Below are 23,495 nucleotides of genomic sequence, written 5' to 3' on the forward strand. Positions count from 1 at the left end.
TGAGTACCTGGAGGAAACCCACACAGACATAAGGAGAATGTGCAGACTCCACACAACTGGTGATCCAAGCTGGGAATTGAACCTGGGTTCCTGGCACTGTGAGGCAGCAGTGCTAATCACTGTGCCATCACGCTGCCCACACTATTGGGCTCCCTTTGCCATCTGCTGTTTTTGTTCTCCACCAATACCTTCAACCCACCGCTGCCACCAACCTATGGCAGCTGCACGTGTCACATGCACCAGGCCTCCTTGTATGCCAGGCACAACCCTGCCAACAGACGTGCCCCTTTAAAATGACCAATGCAAAGTCAGGACAGACTAACTACGGTTATTAAGGATTGAAACGGCACAATTAATTTTAAACTACTTTTAATATTTCAGACCTTATTAATCAACATTATGCAAATTTCAAAACAAAACATATTGGAGAGAACAGAAATAAGCACTTCGATCTCAATCATATGTACAAAGGAGACTCTGATCCAGCACGAAATTGCACTGAAAATGAATACAGGCTTAGCTGATTGGTTTAAACAGGAAAAAAGGGGGCGTTAGGCTCTACCACCTCATACTGCGGTGGAGTTCCAGAAGCGCCTCCTCTGTATCCAGGACTCATCCAGGCACATAGCAACCATTCTCCCATTGGCTGCACGTTGTATCAATTCTGGAGCGACGGCCAATGAGTGCGGTGGGGTCGGCCCTGCACTCCTTTGACATCAGATCATGTGCCCTGCTAACAGCTGATGCAATGTTCGAGTACAAAGCGGTGGCCGCAGCTGGCCTGGCTCCGCACTCGGTACTGTCACAGACCCGGGGGAGTTGGAGGGACAAACACACAGGCAGAGACCTGTCGGTCATACACATTGGGGGGGCCTCGCTCATCATTGAGTAGTGATGGTGATGATGTACGTTCAGACTTTCGGGGGCACAAGTCCTTACAGTAAAAGGACGAGTCCTGCCGGCGATGAAGGGGATGGTGTGGTCCAGTTGATGAAGAAACTCCTCCACCACAGCTTCGCAGGCGAAGCGGTAACAAGTTCGAAGAAGATAAACCACGGCGAAAGCCCTTTCGAGAGGCACTATAATATTGACGATGAAAGCCTTGTTCCCGGAGCAGGTGAGCTGATAGTGCGGCTTGGTCCTTATTTTGGGTCTGTATTGTAACAAGTCAACACTAAGCGATCAAAACCTTGGTAGAATTTGTAAAGAACCCTTAAGTGTCAGTTATTATATCTAAGTTTTTTTTTCGAAATCAGGCCATATTAGCAATTGGCATATCCTACTGAATGAACTGCTACAATCTTAAATTATAGGGCTCTTCATTCCAACAGCACACTTACGTGTTTTCGTTTAGAGAAGCATTTTGTTAGAACAAAACTTATTGTGAAGTAACGTGTCTTTTTTTTCCCCTATAAAACTACCTTCCGTCTGAATTCCAATCCAAACTAATCAGTTACATTATGGCTATTCTAGAATCGAGAATTCAGAATAAGGGTTGTATGGCAATTACACAATAATGAACGTCAACCGCTTCTCTCTCTCACAAGCAATGAGTATACTATTCTAAAATGCTGTAAAACTAAATTACAAAATTAATGTGAACCATTTCAGTTCAGGAGATGGCAATTATCACTTCCATTTTAGTAGTTTTGGCCAGAAACTCAAGGGATAAAGAGAGACTACGATGTGGTTAAGTAGATGGCCCATAGCGGAAGACAACTAACCCATAAATTCGAAATTAGTTAAATGTATGGCTATTTGGGTTTGGGAATATTCATTAATATCCTGTTAAGTACTGCAGTGTCGCTATTGGCTGATGGGGAAAGTCTGTGTGCGGTAATGTAAACTTTTTTTCCTCCCAGTCTTTAGGTTAGCAAGAAGAAAATGTAATCTGGAATGTGACATCTTGGTAATTGTATAATGATTGCACCCTTCTATAAGGGGATGGTGTGAAGTAATAATTGCTTTACTACAACAGCAATAAATTAATCTGACTTGGCTCTATTGGGATATTTGGTTCTTAAACAATCAAATGTGTTCAATTTCAAAAAAAATTACTTTGCACTGAACTTGGTATCATACATTCTACAGCCAAAACCAATAAAGAATGATATGATTCTAAAACATCAATCAATAGCTAATTCCTATTACTTAGAAACATTTAGATAAGGTCTCTGTAACTTTAATGTGTTCCTGTATCCACATTATCTAAAAATATAAAAAATGTTCACACTTCTTTCTTTTCAGATACCTATTTCTTGAATCAATCTGGCAATGACTTTATTTTTCTGGAGGAATTCTTAGAAGAAAGGACGTGCCAACATCTAGCTAAACAGATAGAGCACTGCCTGTCTACCTCAAAGAAATCCCAGCTGCATTGCCAGGAGCTCTTGATCCCCCAGTACATGAGTAGGAGAATAGCCCGAGATGTACTTCGAATGGCTGCTAGTGAACCTTGTGGACTGCGTGGTGCAGTGATCTATGTTAACCTTGAGCATGAGAGCACAAGTAAGAAGTTGGGCAAAATCGTGTATGACAGCAGTGTCATTCCTACCTTTGAACTGACACTTGTTTTTAAACAGGATAACAACAGCTGGCCCAGTCTAAGTGATTTCTTCTCCATAGGGGCTTGCTTCACACATGCATCAAGAAGGGTACTGAAACTTAGTCCAGGCTTTAGATTGGTCAAAAGAAAGTTGTATTCTTCTGTAGGACCAATTGTTGAAGAATGCTGATCAAGTGCCAAACTAAGGGCAATTTTTGTGGTGACTGTTTTCTGACTAGTGATCTATTAAGACTTAATAGGTGCTACTAAGCCTGCAATGGAAGTATTTCTCTAAATATTCTCATTCACAAGTTGCTACAGTTTCCTACAATGAATGTTAATTTCACTAATTATTTTGAGGGATTTGGAACATTGTGTATGCACAATGCCTATTAATGAATTGGATGCTGAAGTGTGCAGTTCAGTAAGCAGAGAGTACACAATGGAATTTCACACTTGCATACTTTTCACGTTGTCTTTCTTTACAGATATCACTGTTCCACTACTAGAAGTAGATATTTATGGGTATGGATGAGGAAACTTGAAAGCATGTGGTAATGGTACAAAAAGTGCAAAGTGCATGGGGGTGGGTGGGTCAGGGAAGAACCAAGGAAAGGAAATGAAGAGCATGAAATGCGTGTAGACTTTTCATCAGGGTGACAAAGACAGTAATGAATTGAGGCATCAGATACACTACATTATTAACATGTTTGGCTGCAAATGTTTACTAGGTTAAAATGGAGTTTAAAAGTTTTGTGATATTTATTTTACTGATGTTCAGTATTGTTACATGTTTACACATTTTTGCACTGTTCAATTGAACCATTTTTGTATTTTGTATGGGCATGCTGGTCTTGCTCTAACATAGTATCTTGCATTTATATAAGTGCAAGCTTCCTGTAGTGGATGCAAAGTACATGTAATTGCTACCTTCATCTACTGCAGTGCTATGATTATGCTTTTGTTAAAGTGTAAGAGATTGCCAATGTTGCAAATAAACATTTTATAAAATAAACAATCTCATTTTGTTTATTTAGTGAAAGACAAATGTGAAGCAATTTTATCAAAGGGAAAATGGAATGTAAAAGCCCTTTTATACATGTTACCCATGAAATGGAGATACCAGTGTTGGACTAGGCTGAGCACAGTAAGAAGTCTTACAACACCAAGTTAAAGTCCAGCAGGTTTTTGGTATCGTGAGCTTTTGGAGTGCTGTTCCAAAATGAAGTGCTTCAAAAGATTTGATATCAAAAAACCTGTTTGGACTTTAACCTGGTGTTATGAGACTTCCATACTATACATATTACCACAAGGAACACTCCGATTAATGACACAACTCCTGCACTCATCCAGACTATATGTCCATTTGAGATTCAAAATAGAAGCATTGCAAAATGAATAGAACAGGTGCTAATTCACAGAATCTTTTACATGCAGCAGGCTATTTAGGCCTTTAAGTCTGAACTGAATTCTACTTGGCCTTACTCCCCCTTCTCATCCTGTAACTTTGCACACTTTTATTCTTTTCAGAGCAATCCAATTCTCTTTTGAATATCTCAATCAAACCTACCTCCTGTTGGGAAGTTTCATCCAGCCTCCAACCATCCTGTAGGTGAAAATGTTTTTCCATCGATCACTTTTTTGCCAATTATTTTGAACCTGTGCCATTTCTCACAACTTAGACTTGAAATATTCAAGATTCTCCTCAGCCATTTTTTTTCCCTCCAAGGAAAACAGCCACAAATGCTCCAAGCTATCCTCCTAGGAATAAAGAACAGTGCAGCACAGGAACAAGCCCTTCAGTTCACCAAGCCTACGCTGATCACATTGTCCTATACAGACCAACTGCCTGTATCCCTCTATCCCCAACCTGTTCATGTGTCTAGCAACACTTGAGATTTATCTGGATAATGCGTCTGCCTCAACCACCTCACTTGGCAGTGCTTTCCAGGCCCCCATCATCCTCTATAAAATACCTTGCCTGCACATCTCTACTGAAGCTTCCCACCCCCCCCACCTCCCAACTTGAACCTGTTCCCCCTTGTAATTGTCATTTCTGGGGGAAAAAGCTTCCAACTGTTCACCTTATCTATGCCCCTCATAATTTTATAAACTTCTTTCAGGTAGCCCCCAGCCTCCATCTTTCCAGGGAGAACAATCCTAGTTTAATTAATCTCCCCTCATAGCTAACACCCTCCATTCTAAGCAACATCCTGATTAACCTTTTTGTACTCCCTTCATATAGAGACCAGAATTGGACGCAGTATTCCAAATGTGGCCTCCAGCAATGTTTTAAATAATTTTTATACTTGATGCCCTGGCTGATGAAGGCAAGCACGCCATATGCTTTCTTCACCACCTTTTCCACCTGTGCTGCTGCTTTTAAGGATTTGTGGATGTGTATTCCCAGATCTTCATATGTCTATTCTCCTGATGGTTCTACTATTTATTTTTATAGATCCCACCTGAAATGGCTCTTCTAAAATGCATCACCTCACATTTGTCCAGGTTAAATTCCATGTGCCATTTCTCTGTCAATTTTCCAGACCACCTATATCCTGCTGTATTCTTTGATAATCTTCATCACTATCCACAACTCCAGCAATCTTGGTATCATCCACAAGCTAATCAGACCAGCTACGTTTTCTTCCAAGAGGTTCCACCACTGATCTCTGGAACACCACTAGTTACAGTCCTCCATTTTGGAAAAACACCTTTCCAGTACTACTGTTTTCTATGGCCAAGCCAATTCCGAATCTGTCTAGCTAGTTCACCCTTGACCCTGTGTGATTTAACCTTTTGCACAAACCTGCTATGAGGGATCTTGTCAAATGTTTTAGTAAAGTCCATGTAGACAACTTCCAAGGCCCTTGCGTCATCAATCATTTTTGTAATCTCCTCAAAAATATCAATCAAATTAGTGAAATGTAGCCTTCCTCATACAAAACTAAGCTGTTTGTTGCTAATAAGATCCTTCAGTTTCAAATGTGTACAGATCCTTTCACTAAGAATCTTCTCTAAAAATTTCACTGACATCAAGCTCACTGGCCTATAATTACCCAGGTTATCATTACTACCATTCTTGGATAACATTGGATATCCTCTGGGACCTTACCTGTGGCCAATGAGGAAACAAAGATTTCTGTTAGAGGCCCCAGCAATTTCCCCTCATCTCTCTCCGTAATCTGGAATAGGTGCCATCTGGCCCTGGGAATTTGCCTATCTTAATGCACCTAGACACTTCCTTATAATGATAATGTGCTCTGGAGGGTTTACATACCCCATTGATCAATGTGTCCCTCCTTTGTGAATACCGATGCAAAGTACTCATTAAGGATCTCACCCACTTCCTTTGGTTCTATGCATAATTTCCCTCCTTTGTCCTTAATTGGACCATCTCTTTCTCACTGCCCTCTTGTTCCTTACGTATGTATAAATGCCTTGGGATTCTTCTCGATCCTGCCTGCCAAGGACATTTTGTGACCCCCCCTTTTTGAGTTCTTTTCTACTTTCCCTGTATTGGGACTTAGGGGCAGAATTAGGCCACTTGGCCCATCGATTCTGCTTCACCATTCAATCATCCTCATTCTCCTGCCTTTTCCCCCATAACCCTGATCCCCTTATTAATCAAGAACCTATCTATCTCTAAAAGACACACAGATTACCTGGCCTCCATAGTCTTGTGTGGCAGAGTTCCACAAATTCACCACTCTGGCTGAAGAAATTCCTCCTTAACTCTGTTTTAAAGGATCATCCCTTCAGCCTGAGATTGTGCCCTCTGGCTCTAGTTTTGCCAACTAGTGGAAACATCCTCTCCACGTCCACTCTATCCAGGCCTTGCAGTATACTGTAAGTTTCAATAAGATCTCCCCCTCATCTTTCTAAACTCCAACGAGTACAGGCCCAGAGGAGTCAACCGTTCCTCATGACAAACACTTCATTCCAGGGATCAATCTTGTGAATCTCATCTGGACCCTTTCCAAGTATTCTTAAGGTGCTTCATCTGTTTTTTGTTGCCTCGACCTTAAGTTTGCAACCTTTTTCTTTTTGACTAGACTTAAACTCCCTGGTTATCCATCGTTCCTGAATCCTGCCTTTCCTGCCCTTTTTCCACAGGTACAGTCCTTTAAAAGGCTGCCACATGCCAGATGTGGATTTACCCTCAAACAGTGTCTCCCAAACAACTGATTGCACTGATCCTGCAGAATAGCAGGCAGGCCTAAAAATCGGTTTCTCTCCCAGTGTCAAACAGTTTGTGATTCTTCTGGCCCCTTTCTAATGGTGCAAACTGGATTGATCCCAGCAATAGCTTCGAAGTAAGAAATAGAGTTAGTAGGCAGCAGAATTTAATGCTTTCCACAGGAATGGACTGGAGGAGGCTTTGAAATAGGGCATGGGTTGAACAGCCAATTGTCTTCCCAATTCTCCCTAGTTATAAGAACATAAGAAAGAGGAGCAGGAGTAGGCCATCTAGCCCTTCGATCCTGCCCCGCCATTCAGTAAGATCATGGCTGATCTGTCGTGGCTCAGTTCCACTTTCCCGCCCTCTCTCCATAACCCTTAATCCCCTCTCTTATCAAAAACCCATCAACCCGCATCTTAAAAATATTTAGCGAGGCAGCCTCCACCACTTCAACGGACAGAGAATTCCAGAGATTCACCACCCTTTGAGTGAAGAAGTTCCTCCTCAACTCCGTTCTAAACCGCCCCCCCTTTATCTATGTCTGGAATGAGAATGATAAAGGACAGCCTTCCTACTCCAAGGCCCATTGAAGCCCTTTAATGGTCAATTAAAGAAAACCTAAAAGCTTTAGCCCACAATTGCTGGCATTCTACCAGTGTACACCCAAAGACTGGCCACATGGAATGACACCCCTGCCCTTTAAATAGACTTGCCCTTCCCAATTTGCCTGATTAGCCCCAGTGAGCCCCCTCCACCTACCATGGATTCCTTAATTCCATGGCTGTCCTTCATCCTGAGGCTTAGTACTGGCTGAGGCCACCTCTCCCAGAGCTGGTATTAAATATCTGAACATCCAGGAACCCGATTAGCTTTTAATTGTACTGAGACTACCAGAAATGACTACAGCAGGGCTGCTACCGGCTTTCCACACAGTGAACTGTGACCATAATATTCAAGAACAGTGACCTATCATAAGGACTTGCTGCTCCACTTTGTTTTTCCATCTGATCACCCTTGCAGCCCTCATCAATTTGGCTTGTGTTTAGCCCATCTTTATATATCACCCCATTCTGTTGCTTAATGTTTGTACATTTTCTAATGTTTTCACAGCATAATTCGTAAGTGAAACAGGTTTATTCAACTTTTCTGCAGGCTCTTTCACTTAATTCTGTTACACAGGATTCCAGTTGTACAGAATTCTAATTTACATTGTAATGCTGACATCACAAAGACCAGTCCCTTCCTTAATGCTGAAAAGATTTCAATATTTACTTCCCCTTCACTTTAGATTACAGAGAAGGTAATTTGATAAAAATTTAAAATTATGATATACATTGGGTACAGAGAAGTAGTCTGGTTCCAGTAGTTGAGGGCTCTATTAGTAATGCATAATTAAATTTGAGAGGTTTAGAATAAGAGGAAAAGAAAAACTTCATTACACGGGTTGACAGTTTTTGGAATTTGTTTTCAGGTATTAGTTGTTCTAAAATAATGTCAACAACATTCAACACTAGATTGGATAGTTAAGAAGTTTATTTATTGGTCACAAGTAAGGCTTACATTAACACTACAATGAAGTTACTGTGAAATTCTCCTAGTTGCCATATTCCAGCAGCATATGTACCTAACTAGCACGTCTTTCAGACTGTGGGAGGAAACCCACACAGACACAGGGAGAATATGCAGGGAGTGATCCAAGCCAGGAATCAAACCTAGGTCCCTGGTGTTGTGAGGCAGCAGTGCTAACTACTGTGCCACCCCTATATTACTACAAAGTCATACTTTCAGTTAGAGGAAAATAATGAAAAACAAATAGTGAATCAAAAATCATTCAAATAATTTATTAGGAGAAATAAACTGAACAATTAAAATAAAACTGTTTTGCAAATATAAACAACAAGCAAAAATATATTCAATTTATATTTGAACATAAAATAAATAAGGCTTTTAATTCTAACATGATTCATGCGGTTGTTTTATGATAGTGATGCCCTCTTCAGCAAAGGCCATGGGATGCAGCCACAAAGCACCGCTGAAGTGTTTTTATCTTCCCACATATTGAACAAACCATGGCTAAAATAATCCTCTAAGGAATAAGTGTTTGGAAACTGTCCTGCTGATTGGTCCAATGGAAACACATCCGATCTCATGGGTCTGACAGGCATTACAATACTGAACAAAGCTGAAAGCAGGATAAATCTTCACCTAATCTGTATTCAGCTTCTCTTTTCACAGACTGGAAAAAATATGTAGTAAACAATCCCACAAGCCACCAGCGCACAACCAGCTGATCAGGGGCTGGCGAGCTATTTCAGAGAAATGTAGTGCATGTGCTCCCAAAGTATTTTTTCATCTGCTTAATTTTAAAGGGCAAGAGGTGGAAACAAACATGTTGTTGTATCAATGGCTTGTCTCACAGCCACATTTTGTTCAGGTTAATCCCCCGACTGTTTGAGTAACTGCTTCTGCGAGCACAGAGTTGAAAACTAAATTCTATGTTTTCTCTGCTACATACAAATAGCAATGTCCAGACCTAACAATTAATCTTGCTCACATTGAATAGTCCACTGGATAACGACATGGCCCATTAATCAGAAGCTTGAAGTACATTGGCAGAAATACATGTACCATATCCTAATAACAATATATATATAAGATCAAAGAAGCTTTATGTTAACTTATTCCTGTTCAAATGATGTTTGTCTTTTCTTGTAGCTGAATAGCTATCCAATTTTTGTTTTATATATAGCAAAGGTATAGTTTCCATTTTAAATGTTAGCAACTTGACCTAGAATATTTGAAAGATGCTTATTCCTGTCTGTGATACAGCATTCAGAGACCTACCTAAAACTGTGAAACTCCTAAAGTAAATATTTGGCCAGTAATTATTACTTAGCAAACAATGAAAAAGTCAAGAGCAAGTAGGTGATTTTCAACCTAGAGTTGTACCATAACTACATAGCAGTGACAATTTCCAACCTACTAATTTGTTAGGCATACACTGTGTTTTGAAAAGTAATGATCACCAAGTAGGTAGAATTGCCCTAGTTATTTATCTTTGTGATTGCTGTTTATCTGGAGCTTATTTGAAAATGGCCACTTGTTTTCGAAATCACAGCAGTCACAACACTTCAAGAAAAAACTTAATTTACTGGAAGTACTTCGGGATATCCTGACAGTGTGAAAGGTGTTATATATGCAAGCAGTCTGGATGCATTTTATGTGTCTTATATAGAAAGAACTATGACTGTCCAGCAATCATTCCAAATCTATAATCTATGCAAGAAATTGATGCAGTAAGAAGTCTCAGAACACCAGATTAAAGTCCAACAGGTTATTCAGAGTCACGAGCTTTCAGAGCACTGCTCCTTTATCAGGTGAGTGAAACTGATAATAGCATGAATTATGACAAAAAATTGAGAGGGCTTTAATCATCATACAAAACCAAGATCTGATTATAATTTTACAAATAGGTTGGAATTTTCCAGTCTCTACCCCACCCCGAACACTGCCAGTAAGAACGACCACTGCCAGTGAGAACGGAGAATTTGGTGTTCAGCTAAATCTCCATTCACTGCAGTGGGGTCAGTGAATCCCATCTGCAGACAAGGTCAGAGATTTACGGCCATAGTAATTGTCTCTGGTTTTGTTTACAAGAGCCCCTCGGTCACCAACAGTTATAGTCTAGATACTTTGCTTTGTTAGCTATCTTGACTGCTACCTTGTACCCTATAGACCTGGTGAGCAATCAGTAGGATATGGGAAAAGAACAAGTCAAGCCTCAAAAAGACAAGCTTCAACACTGTTATTGTATTGTTTTGCAATGATGATGTAGCAATATTGTTGTGAGTACTATGTTACAGGGATTTTGAAGCCCGAGCAAGAGGGTCTCTGTCTTTCTTCATTCCAACCCCTACTGAAGCCAAATTTCATCTTTTTTCCCAGTCCCTACTCTTTATTCTACTGTCTGCATTCTTAAACCACTGTACAATATGCTCGTATTTGGCACCATTGTTCCTCTTTGGAGCTAACTGGTCCATAAAGACAATTTACTTCTTCTTAAAAATGTCCATTTTCTTGGGATTTAGGATTTTGACACCTTCTGCGCTGGATGAATAACTTTGTCTATGCATAAGTGTGCTCAAAACAACTATCATCTTTAATGACTTCCCAATGATTCCCAAGTTCAGATTAGATAGACTAAGCCCAGAGGATAAGCAAAAACCCAAGTAATGTATGTTGTAGTGTCGTCCGGCAAGTTCTAGGGTCCCAATGATTAAAACAACTCCAATGAAAACATACATCATTCCAAAAGTAACACTTGCGCAAGGCAATGCATTGCCAACAGACAATAATCTAGCTCTGAAGAGTCATAAGAACTCAAGAACTAGGAGCAGGAGTAAGCAATGCAGCCCCTTGAGCTTCTCCACCATTCGATATGATCATGGCTGATTTTGTTTCAGCCTCAGCTCTACTTTATTGCCTGTTCTCCATAACTCTTCCACCCATAATTAAAAATCTATCTCCCCCTTAAATTTACTAAGTGTCCCAGCATCCTGTATGCTCTGAGGTAGTGAATTCCTCAGGATCATGACCCTTTGAAAGAAGTAGTTTCTCCTCGTCTCTGTTTTAAATCTGCTACCCCTTAAACCTAAAACTATGACCTCTTGTTCTAGATTGCTCCACAGGAGGAAGCACCCGCTCTATGTTTACTTTGTCAATACCTTTAATCATCTCATATACTTCATTTATAAATAGGCCAGAATTCTCCAGTCTCTATGCCAACAACCACCGCCCCTGACCACTGCCAGTGAGAATGGAGAATTTGGTGCTCAGCTAAATCTCCATTCACTGCAGTGGGACTGGTGAATGCCATCTGCAGGCGAGGTCAGAGATTTATGGCTATAGTCGTAGATTTCTTTTAAAATCTAGAGAGTATGGACCTAAACCGCTCAATCTCTTCATATGACAAACCCCTCATCTCTGGAATCAATTTAGTGAACCTCTTCTGAACTGACTCTAATTCCACTGCATCCATCCTCAAGTAAGGGGACCATATGGACTCAAAACACTCCTTTTTTCTCTGTACAGATGCTGCAAGACCTGCTGAGTTTTTGCAGCATTTTCTGATTTTAGTTCGGACAATATTCTGGTATTGGCATCAGCCATTAATGCATACACTGACTGCCTGTATGCTCTCCTTCCTGTGATGATGCTTATTTGTGGAATTAATGGTTTGTAACACTTACTGCTGGTTTATTGAGAAACAATGTACAACTATATTGTTGATAGTAAATACAATATACCAGTGAAATTATATTGATAATAGAAGAGCAAAGACTATTTTGAGTCCTGCAGCTGTTTAGAGCAGCCATTCTTCTGTATAAAAGGTACTGATCAATTAACAGAATTCTTCATACAGCAATTTCTTTTTCAAATAAAAGCAGAATTCTAACTTGCTTTGACTCACAATCTCTCTCACGTTGGTATTATTTGTCCATCCTCAATTAGCTTCCCACAAATTTAAGGATAAGAAATATACAAAGCAACAACAAATTAATTCATAAGAACATAAGAAATAGGAACAGGAGTAGGCCATTTAGCCCTTCGAGCCTGCCCCGCCATTCAATAAGATCATGGCTGATCTGTCGTGGCTCAGTTCCACATTCCCGCCCTCTCCCCATAACCCTTAATCCCCTCGCTTATCAAAAACCCATCAACCCGCGTCTTAAAAATATTTAGCGAGGCAGCCTCCACCACCTCAACGGGCAGAGAATTCCAGAGATTCACCACCCTTTGAGTGAAGAAGTTCCTCCTCAACTCCGTTCTAAACCGCCCCCCTTTATCTTGAGGCTGTGCCCCCTAGTCCTACTGTCCTTTCTGAGCGGGAAGAGTCTCTCCACCTCTATCCTATCCATCCCATTCGTCATCTTATATGTCTCAATGAGATCTCCCCTCATTCTTCTAAACTCTAACGAGTACAAGCCTAGTTTATTCAGCCTCTCCTCATAGCTCAACCCCCTCAACTCCGGTATCAGCCTAGTAAACCTCCTCTGCACTCCCTCCAAGGCCAAAATATCCTTGCGTAAGTACGGCGACCAAAACTGCACACAGTACTCCAGCCGCAGCCTCACCAATGCCCTATACAGCCGCAGCAAGACCTCCCTACTTTTATATTCACCCTTTGTATTTTTTTCTTGCTTCTTTCTACTGTCAATTCTGAATCTCCATTTCCATTGAAGTTGATGGCTCTACCTTGAGTAACCGTACAGGAGTCATCATCCTTAAGATCACTTGATCCAAGCAGCAATTCTGCACACAGTGAATTTTGGCAAGATATTCAACTGTGAAGGGCATTAAAATTTTAGCCAAATTCTGTCCTCAGCTTATGTGCACTTTTTAGCTGGGGTTACTGCATATCAATGAGGAGCCTTCCAAACTTTCCTTCTTCCTTTCCCAGTTAAATTGTGGCACTCCACTTGCTGTCCCATGAAAAATTAGCAATCCTAGTCTATTTTATTAGTTAGATGGGATGCACTCATTGTTTGGGCATGAACAAGCAGTAACTGGATCTTGTGGATCTTCACATAACTAAAGAGTTCAATGTGGAATCAGCATGAACATTCAGAAACTAGTGGTGTTGTTGTTATTGGTGCTTGGGTGACAGGGTGGAGGATGGAGAAAAAGTTTCTGCAGCTGAACCACCTTGGTAGATTGAGTGCTACGAGTTTGGCATAGATGGTCCTTGAAGAAGAATCCCTACGGTGCAGAAGGAAGCCATTCGGCCGATGGGATCTGCACCAACTTTTCAAAAGAGCATTTTGGAGAGGCCCAGCCACTGCACCCACCCCCCACCCCCTTCTACCCTGTCCATCCGTCCTTTCCCCATAACCCCATTTATCATGGCTAATCCAACTAACCCACACATCTTTTGGATACCAAGGGGCAATTTAGCATGGCCAATTCTGCACTGCAGGGTTGTCCTCTAGTGTATACTGCTGGCATGCATCCTTCTAGAACTGCCTGCCATGCAGGTTTGGTGAGTCAGGTGGAACTCCTCCTTTCATTCCTGATGTACAGGATATTTCTCCAGTTCTTCACTGCATCCAGCAATACTTCTAGGGATGGATTGCTGAATCTAGACGCTGGTGCTCCTTGGGGTCTCCAAGCCATTTCCTGGACCGCAATTCAGACAGGGATAAAGCATCTTCTAACTATGGTGGCTGGATATCATAGAACACCTACAGTGCGGGAAGTCATTCAGCCCATCGAGACTGCACCAACTCTCCAACAGAGCATTATACCCAGGCTCTATACCCACAACCCCACGTTTTTACTCTGCTAATCCCCCTAACTCCATCTTTAAACACTGAGGTGCAATTTACCACAGCCAATCACCTAACTTGCACAACTTCAGATTGTGGGAGGAAACCAGAGCACCCAGAGGAAACCCATGCAGATCTGGGGAGAAGTGCAAACTCCACACATAGTCATTCAAGTCCAGAATTGAACCCGGGTCCCTGGTGCTGTGAGGCAGCAGTGCTAAACACTGCCATTGTTCCACCTCACATGACGGTGGGGAGTGTGATGACCTGCCACGCCATTACAAATGGGAAGATGCAGTGATGAAAGATTTAAATGCAGTGGGAAAGGAAGAGGAATGGGTGATCGACTGGGGGAGATGGAGAAGGATGAGGAACCAGAACTGTGATGGCCGCAAGTAAAATGGGAACATCTGAAAGAAGGAAGTGACTCCCATCCAAGATAGGATTAGTCTCCTGCAAATTCTTCCACTGTACACACTTTTTTCCACCTGTGCAGTTTGATGCAAACTCCTTCACCAGCTATATGCCACAATCTTACAGTGAAGTTCAAATTGAATATGTGTGCTGAGATTGATGACAGCCACAGAATCAATGATGTTTCTAGCAGTTTGAAGTAGTTTTGCTGTACAGTAGCACAGGATTTGATTATTTTTAGTAAGTCAATCATCTGTTTATGTTGTAGTTATCTTGCTTTTGGTTATACAAGCTTGATTTATGGTTTCAAGATCATAGTGGAAACAAGATCCATCAGACTAGATCTCATTTCACTCACCTTGTATCCCTGGCTGACCACATTCACTTTATATAATCAGTGATGTTCAATGCCACAGATTTGTATGCATAACCTCAGTTGTGGGTTAATGACAATCTTATTTCTCTGATTTACTTTGTTTCCTCCTCTTTTTTCTGACTTTGTTGGGAAAGAAGACAATATTCTTTCATGTAGATTGCAAAGCTCTCTGATCACAAAATCACTGGAAATGCTACCATGGTAATCAAACTTTCTATGAGTCCAGAAATAACAGAAGTCTGTTTGTTACAGAGATACCTGCGACCTGGAAATGAGAAGGAAATTGAGGGCATCTCAAAAGACTTCAGTTATATCCCCAGCTGCCAACTTGATAACACTGACGCTAAGCAATGTGGAGTAATATCCAAAAATTGTTGGCTTAAATTTACAATTGATTAGCAGAGATCTTCACAATTCCCTGAAGTTGCTGCTTCAATGGAGGCTGGTAAAGGAAAGTCAGGAAGCACATACACTACTGAAGAAATAATAAGTGGACTCAGGAGCAATGAAATAAGAAGCAGATTGATTGGGGATTCTTTGAGAAACAAGGAAACATTTGACATTAATAAATCTGGGGGGAAAAAAGTCACCATTCTCATGATCTTCTCTTAAGATGTTAACAGCTAACTTTCAATATGAAACTAGCCTGTTAGAACAGAAATTATACGTATTACAACTAGATTGTGAAATCAAAATTAGCAGAGCTAAGACAGTAGTCCTAAGTGCATTACAGAATGTATTCAGTTGCTCAATGGAGCTGAGTTTTGATTTAAAAGCCTATTTTGCAAAAGTTCTTGTAACCATTGGTTGATTGGTCACTGTATCCCTTAAAAGAAGTGGTGTTGCAATCAATAAGATCACAGAAATACAAGATTCAAGAACAGCTGTCTGCCCCTAAGCCGAGTTTGAGCAACAAGAAAATGTCTGAATCTGAGTGGTACAAAACTACACTGAAGCGACTTGCTTATTGCGTCAAAGTATTTTACTTGCATTTCCTCTCAGGAAACATTAAAGCAATTTGCAAAATATTTCCTGGTGGAGTATATCTTGAAACTGCTTTGATCTATTTCATTGTCAGCTTGGATAATACTGCAAGTGCCTCAGCATAAGTGCTTCAAAAAAACATTTTCCCAATGTGACCCCATTTTTAATACTTCAGGCTTCATGTGACCCCAAAGTTAAAATTTGAGGGGTGTTGGGGAGGTGGGGGGATAAGTTGCTAACGTGGGGAGGTGAGGTTTAAAGTTGTTGAAGGCACCGTTGACTCAGGGTGGCGTTGTAGCAGCAATCAGACCATAGAGAACCGATGATTAAGCTGCAACCATTGACACAAAAAAACCTGCAAACATTACAGAGGTCTTACAACTCTCAAAAGTCAGTCCAAGCTCTATGCCCACCGTTACTGCTTTGGAGTTCACAATCCCAATAGGTGTCCCAACCAATTATTTGGGGACCCTTGCATTAGCTCATTAAAAAATGCAAGTTGTGTTCATTTTATCCAAAGTAAAATGCTTATTAAAACATAATAGGGAACTATTTACAACAGGAACAACATACATTAACAATAACTTATGAAATGATAGATTTCTTATTAACTTAATAAAAGTCTTATTCTTGAGAGGTTCAATTATATATTATATAAATTTCAATTCAGAAAAATGTTATTTTGTGATTTAAAATGAGATCTGCTTTGTACATGGCTAGAAAAGAATGAGGATCATTAAGAATCAAACCATTTATCAGTCAACATGGGTAGGTTGGATTTTATTTGCAATGCCACAAAATTATCATGAATAATCATCAGGGTCTAATTATTTTAGCACTGTCATATAAAGTTTTTATTTTATTAATGTTGTAATACTGACGGTACTCAGCTGTTGTGATGAACCAGGTCCACTCATTTGAAATAACAATGTGTTGAAAACTTCTCAAATTATTTCTTATATGAAAATAAAATATAGAACCTGCAGATATGAAGATGGCAGCGCAAGTCTAATGGTTCAAATCTGGTGCTATACTAAACTATCTTTTAAATGTGAAAGAGCATCATCTTTTCTGACCAATGATGCAAGAATTGCCTTATTCAAATTTGTGATTACAGCCAATAGCAATTTAAGGATTTGTAAAAAAATAAGGTACTAGAAGCAGAGATGTTATTATGATGAGACAATTTTTATTACACCTTGGCTCAGTATTTCCATTCTTCTTCACTTACATTTAGTTCAATAAACTGATCAGTGATTGAACTTCAAGATTGGAAATTCATAAGTGTCACTATTATTTAAGAATGGAAGGAGAAACCATGTAAGCCCTATCAGTTCACCATCAATTGCGGTGTGGTTTTGGAATCTATCATTAGAATCAAAGGACAGGATATCATTGGAATTCTGTGATTTCTACAGTGCAGAAGAAGGCCTTTCGGTCCATTGAGTCTGCACTGACAACAATCCCACTCCAAGCCCTATCCCCACAACCCCACACATTTACCTGGCTAAATCCCTCTAAACTACACATCCCGGGATACTAAGGGGCAATTTAGCACGGTCAATCAACCTAGCCTGCACATCTTTGGACTGTGGGAGGAAACTGGAGCACCCGGAGGAAACCCACGCAGACATGGGGAGAATGTGCAAACGCCACACAGACAGTGACCGAAGCTGGGAATCGTTCCCTGATCCCTGGAGCTCTGAGGCAGCAGTGCTAACCACTGTGCCACCGTGCCGCCCAACTTCCACAGGGGTCTATTTTTAGCCTCCCCTTAACCCTTTCTTATCTCCTCCCCCTACCATCAGCAGCCCATCGAGATCTTCGGGCTGGATTTTACAGCCCCATATCGGCATAGATTGCTTGCGACCCCTAGGAAGGGAAGTGGGATGCCTGAAATGAAAGAAACCTGGCCCACAGCCATAACACATTGTGGGCAGGCTAAACTACCTTATTGAGTTTTTTGAGAAGGTGACCAAAGAGGTGGATGGGGGCAAGGCAGTTGACGTGGTATATATGGATTTTAGTAAGGCGTTCGATAAGGTTCACCATGGTAGGCTTCTGCAGAAAATGCAGATGTATGGGATTGTGGGTAATCTAGGAAGTTGGATCAGGAATTGGCTATCAGATAGGAGACAGAGGGTGGTGGTTGATGGTAAATATTCATCATGGAGTTCAGTTACGAGTGGTGTGCCTCAGGGATCTGTTTTGGGGCCACTGTTGTTTGTAATTTTTATTAATGATCTGGATGAGGGTATAGTTGGGTGGATTAGTAAATTTGCTGATGACACCAAAGTCGGAGGTGTGGTAGATTGTGAGGAAGGGTGTCATAGTCTGCAGGGAGACTTAGATAGGTTGCAGAGCTGGGCCGAGAGGTGGCGGATGGAATTTAATGCGGAGAAGTGTGAGGTAATTCACTTTGGTAGGAGCAACAGATGTGTCGAGTATAGGGCTAACGGGAGGACTTTGAATAGTGTGGATGAACAGAGGGATCTAGGTGTATGTGTACATAGATCCCTGAAAGTTGGGAATCAAGTAGATAAGGTTGTTAAGAAGGCGTACGGTGTCTTGGCGTTTATTGGTAGGGGGATTGAATTTAGGAGTCGCAGCGTCATGTTGCAACTGTACACTACTCTAGTGCGGCCGCACTTGGAGTACTGTGCGCAGTTCTGGTCCCCGCATTACAAGACGGATGTGGAGGCGTTGGAGAGGGTGCAGAGGAGGTTTACTAGGATGTTGCCTGGTATGGTGGGGAGGTCCTATGAGGAGAGACTGAGGGATTTAGGGTTGTTTTTGTTGGAAAGAAGGCGGCTAAGAGGGGATCTTATTAAAACATATAAAGATGATTAGAGGTTTAGATAGGGTGGATAGTGATAGCCTTTTTCCTCGGATGGAGAAAGCTAGCACGAGGGGGCATGGCTTTAAATTAAGGGGGGGTAGCTACAGGACGGATGTCAGGGGTAGGTTCTTTACCCAGCGGGTGGTGAGGGATTGGAATGCCCTGCCTGCTGCAGTTGTAAATGCGTCTAGTTTGGGGGCGTTTAAGAGATCTCTGGATAGGTTTATGGACGAAAAGGGATTGGTATAGGCTAGTGGGTCATTGTTTTTGTAACTGGTCGGCGCAACATCGTGGGCCGAAGGGCCTGTTCTGCGCTGTAATGTTCTATGTTCTAAACTAGGTGCTGGTGGGATTTTTGCTAGTCAGTGGGTGGAGATTCTGTCCTTGAGGCAACTGGCCAATTGATCTGATTAGGCCGGCAGCTCCAGTAGTGCCAGCAGTTCTTGAGATCGGCAGTGCTCAGCCCAAAGAAGATGCACACCCAAACCAGATATGGTAGGTTCTTTGGATGGGAGGGGTGCAAGAGGGTTTGAATGGGAGGGGGGTGGGGGGGTGGGCTAGTTTCAGATTGTAGTAGGTGTGAACAAACAAAGGGTAAAATCTGGGGAGAAGGTGCCTCTGAAGAGCACCTAGCAGTCCCCCTAAATAACATACCCACCTTTCTTCCTGCTTTTTAATCATGTACCTAAAAAATGGTCTGCATTATCAGCATTAATAACATATCTGTTTCTTTAAAAATGGACACTTGAAAATTAGTATTTGATGGACGTTTGTGTCCAAGTAATAAACGGAAACAGTGGAGTAAGTCATCTACATTGATGAGTGCTTGTAAATATACTGCATAAAAAGTGGACTGCATTTGGATACCGTCGAACTTGTAAAATATTTGAAATGATATGTGAAACTTGTACATCTGATGTACTAAATGTAATTTTACAAGATGTAAATTTTAAATTCAAACTTTAAGCGCATTACCATGTTATCCAGGTCAGTTGGCTTGTTAACAAGTTCAAATTGGCTTGTTAACAAGTTGAGGTGCAGATAGGGAAACAGATCCTAGAGAGATGTAGTAATAACAGTTGTCGTGATGGGGGACTTTAATTTCCCAAACATCGACTGGAATATCCCTAGGGTAAGGGGTTTGGATGGGGAGGAGTTTGTTAGGTGTGTTCAGGAGGGTTTTCTGACACAGCACGTGGATAAGCCTACAAGAGGAGAGGCTGTACTTGACCTGGTGCTGGCTAATGAACCAGGACAGGTGACGGATCTCTCGGTGGGAGAGCATCTCGGGGAGGGAGATCATAATTCTATCTCCTTCATGATAGCATTGGAAAGAGATAGGATCAGGCAGGCTATGAAGGTGTGTGTCTGGAGTAAGGGGAAATATGATGACATAAGGCAGACAATTGGACGAGTAAACTGGAAGGAGGTGTTCTTGGGGAAAAGTACTGAAGGAAGGTGGCAGATTTTCAAGGAATGTTTGACTGGAGCTCTGCACAACAACATTCCGATGAGACAAGGAGGTTTTGGTAGGTCTCGGGAGCCGTGGTGCACGAAGGTTGTGGTGAACCTGGTCATGAAGAAAAGAAAGGCGTATAAAAGGTTCAGTGAGCTAAGAGATGTTAAGGATCTAGAGGAGTGTAAGGCTTGTAGAAAGGAGCTTAAAATGGAAATTAGCAGAGCCAGAAGGGGACACGAGAAGGCCTTGGCGGGTAAAATTAAGGAGAATCCCAAGGCGTTCTACAAATATGTGAAGAGTAAAAGGATGAGAAAAGAAGGGATAGGACCTATAAAAGGTGAAGGGGGAAAAGTCTGTGTGGAACCGGAAGAAATGGCAGAGGTGCTTAATGAGTACTTTGCCTCGGTATTCACGGTGGAAAGTGATCTGGGAGGTTGTACTACAGGTTTGCGGCAGATTGAAAAGATTGAGTATGTGGATATTAAGAAAGAGGATGTGTTGGAACTTTTAAATTCCATCAAGATAGATAAGTCACCGGGACCGGATGGGATGTACCCAAGGTTACTGTGGGAGGTGAGAGAAGTGATTGCAGAGCCCCTGCTGATGATCTTTGCATCGTTGATGGAGACGGGAGAAGTTCCGGAGGATTGGAGGATTGTGGATGCGGTTCCTATTTTCAAGAAAGGGAACAGGGGGATAGCCTGGGAAATTACCGACCGGTGAGTCTGACCTCAGTGGTCGGCAAGTTGATGGAGAGGATTCTGAGGGACAAGATTTATGAGCATTTAGAGAAGTTTAGAATGATCAGGAATAGTCAGCATGGCTTTGTCAAGGGCAGGTCGTGCCTTACGAGCCTTGTTGAGTTCTTTGAAATTGTGACTGAACACATTGATGAAGGATGAGCGGTGGACGTGGTTTACATGGACTTCAGCAAGGCGTTTAATAAGGTCCCCCATGCAAGACTTCTTGAGAAGGTGAGAGGGCATGGGATCCAAGGGGCTTTGGCCTTGTGGATCCAGAACTGGCTTGCCTGCAGAAGGCAGAGAGTGGTTGTGGATGGGTCTTTTTCTGCACGGAGGTCAGTCACCAGTGAAGTGCCCCAGGGATCTGTTCTAGGACCCTTGCTGTTTGTCATTTTCATAAATGACCTGGATGAGGAAGTGGAGGGATGGGTTAGCAAGTTCGCCGACGATACGAAGGTTAGTGGTGTTGTGGGTAGTCTGGAGGGATGTCAGAAGTTGCAGCGTGACATAGATAGGATGCAAGACTGGGCGGAGAAGTGGCAGATGGATGTCAACGCGGATAAGAGTCTCTCCACCTCTATAAGATGATGAATGGGATGGATAGGATAGAGGTGGAGAGACTCTTCCCGCTCAAAAAAGACAGTAGGACTAGGGGGCACAGCCTCAAGATAAAGGGGAGGCGGTTTAGAACAGAGTTGAGGAGGAACTTCTTCACTCAAAGGGTGGTGAATCTCTGGAATTCTCTGCCCGTTGAAGTGGTGGAGGCTGCCTCGCTAAATATTTTTAAGAAGCGGGTTGATGGGTTCTTGATAAGAGAGGGGATTAAGGGTTATGGGGAGAGGGCGGGAAAGTGGAACTGAGCCACGACAGATCAGCCATGATCTTATTGAATGGCGGGGCAGGCTCGAAGGGCTAGATGGCCTACTCCTGCTCCTATTTCTTATGTTCTTATGTTCTTATAAATGTGTAGTGGTCCATTTTGGCAGGACCAACGGGATGCAGGGGTACAATATCAAGGGTAGGAGTTTTAGCTGGGTTGAAGAGCAGAAGGATCTTGGGGTCCGGGTCCGTAGGACTCTTAAATCGGCCTCGTAGGTGGAGGATGTGGTCAAGAAGACGTATGGTGTACTGGCCTTCACTAATGGAGGGATTGAGTTTAGGAGTCAGGAGGTAATGCTGCAACTTTATAAGACCCTTGTCAGACCCCACTTGGAGTACTGTGCACAGTTCTGGTCGCCTCACTACAGGAAGGATGTGGAAGCTATTGAAACGGTGCAGAGGAGATTTACAAGGATGTTGCCTGGATTGGGAGGCATGCCTTATGAAGGTAGGTTGAGGGAGCTAGGTCTCTTCTCCCTGGAGAGATGAAGGTTAAGAGGCAACCTGATAGAGGTTTATAAAATGTTGAGAGGAATAGATAGGGTGGACTCTCGGAGGCTATTTCCCAGGGCTGAAATGGTCGCTACGAGAGGACACAGGTTTAAGGTGCTGGGAAGCAAGTATAGAGGAGATGTTAGGGGAAAGATTTTCACTCAGGGTGGTGAGTGAGTGGAATCGGCTGCCGTCGGTGGTGGTAGAGGCGAACTCGCTGGGGTCTTTTAAAAGGCTTCTGGATGAGTATATGGGATCTAATAGGATTGGGAGTTACAGATAGTTCTATGGCTTCGTAGGTATAGATGTGATCGGTGCAACTTGTGGGCCGAAGGGCCTGTTTGTGCTGTAGTGTTCTATGTTAAATGATCCTTAATTAGTTAATTAAAAAAGGCCCACCAACCTATTGTATAGGGGGCAGTTTGTTGGTGGACAGCTATCATGTTTTCATGCCCTCCTTCTGTCCCCAGCTGAATTTATGCCTGGTGGAGACTGTAAAATCCAGCCCAAAGATCTCGATGGGCTGCTAGTGGTAGGGAGAGGAGATAGCAAAGGGTTAAGGGGGGGCTAAAAATACATCACTGCGATAGTCTCAGAAATTGGAAGTGGGTCAATTATTGCAATTACCTTCAAGGAGGGAAAAGCAGAAGAGATTAGCCATCGTGAGTTGGTGAGGTTGGCAAAAGTTGAGACAGCAACAAGGGCAGGGAAGTTCAGCCACTGATTACCACTGCAAACATGCCCCAGGGGTGGCATAGAAAATCCAGCCCCTGATGGCAAAACAAAAGCAAACTACTGCCGATATCGGAAATCTGAGATAAGAACAGCAAATGCAAGAAATACTCAGCAGCTCAGGCAGCATTTGTAGAGAGAGAAATAGGGTTAATATTTCAAATCAATGACTCTTCATTGAAATATTGGCCAGACTTTCCCATTTCTGCTGACGGGAACTTGTAGTCCTGCCGATGTTAATCCATCCCCCTGCCATGGGTTCCCCCGTGAGGGGGCGGGGGCAGGGGCAGGGGTGGTGCAAATATCAGGAAATCCTATTGATGCAACTGAATCACAAGATGCCATCATTAGCCAATGGTGAGATGCCTCTGCCATTGCGAAACACGTCATGGAGGGGAGGCATGGAAAATCATGTCCATCAGTTCTGATGAAGGATCATCGACCTGACATGTTAACATACTTTGTTTATTTGGACCTGGTAAATATTGGAAATACACTTTGCCAAGGTAAATGGACTGAATTAA

The 23,495-nt window shown here is 42.2% G+C and overlaps 1 protein-coding gene across 1 annotated transcript; it reads left to right on the plus strand.

Annotated features, from left to right (window-relative positions):
- Positions 1–705: 705 nt before the first annotated feature.
- On the plus strand, positions 706–3,552 carry LOC145351501 (DNA damage-inducible transcript 4-like protein). Its single transcript, XM_080201101.1, has 2 exons — positions 706–1,117; positions 2,248–3,552. The coding sequence occupies exons 1-2, from the start codon at positions 895–897 to the stop codon at positions 2,733–2,735; spliced, it is 711 nt and encodes a 236-aa protein (XP_080057227.1). The 5' UTR covers positions 706–894; the 3' UTR covers positions 2,736–3,552.
- The last annotated feature ends 19,943 nt before the right edge of the window (positions 3,553–23,495 follow it).

Source organism: Carcharhinus amblyrhynchos, chromosome 13, assembly GCF_965287045.1.
Source record: "Carcharhinus amblyrhynchos chromosome 13, sCarAmb.v2.hapA, whole genome shotgun sequence".
In the NCBI taxonomy this organism is placed as follows: Eukaryota; Metazoa; Chordata; class Chondrichthyes; order Carcharhiniformes; family Carcharhinidae; genus Carcharhinus; species Carcharhinus amblyrhynchos.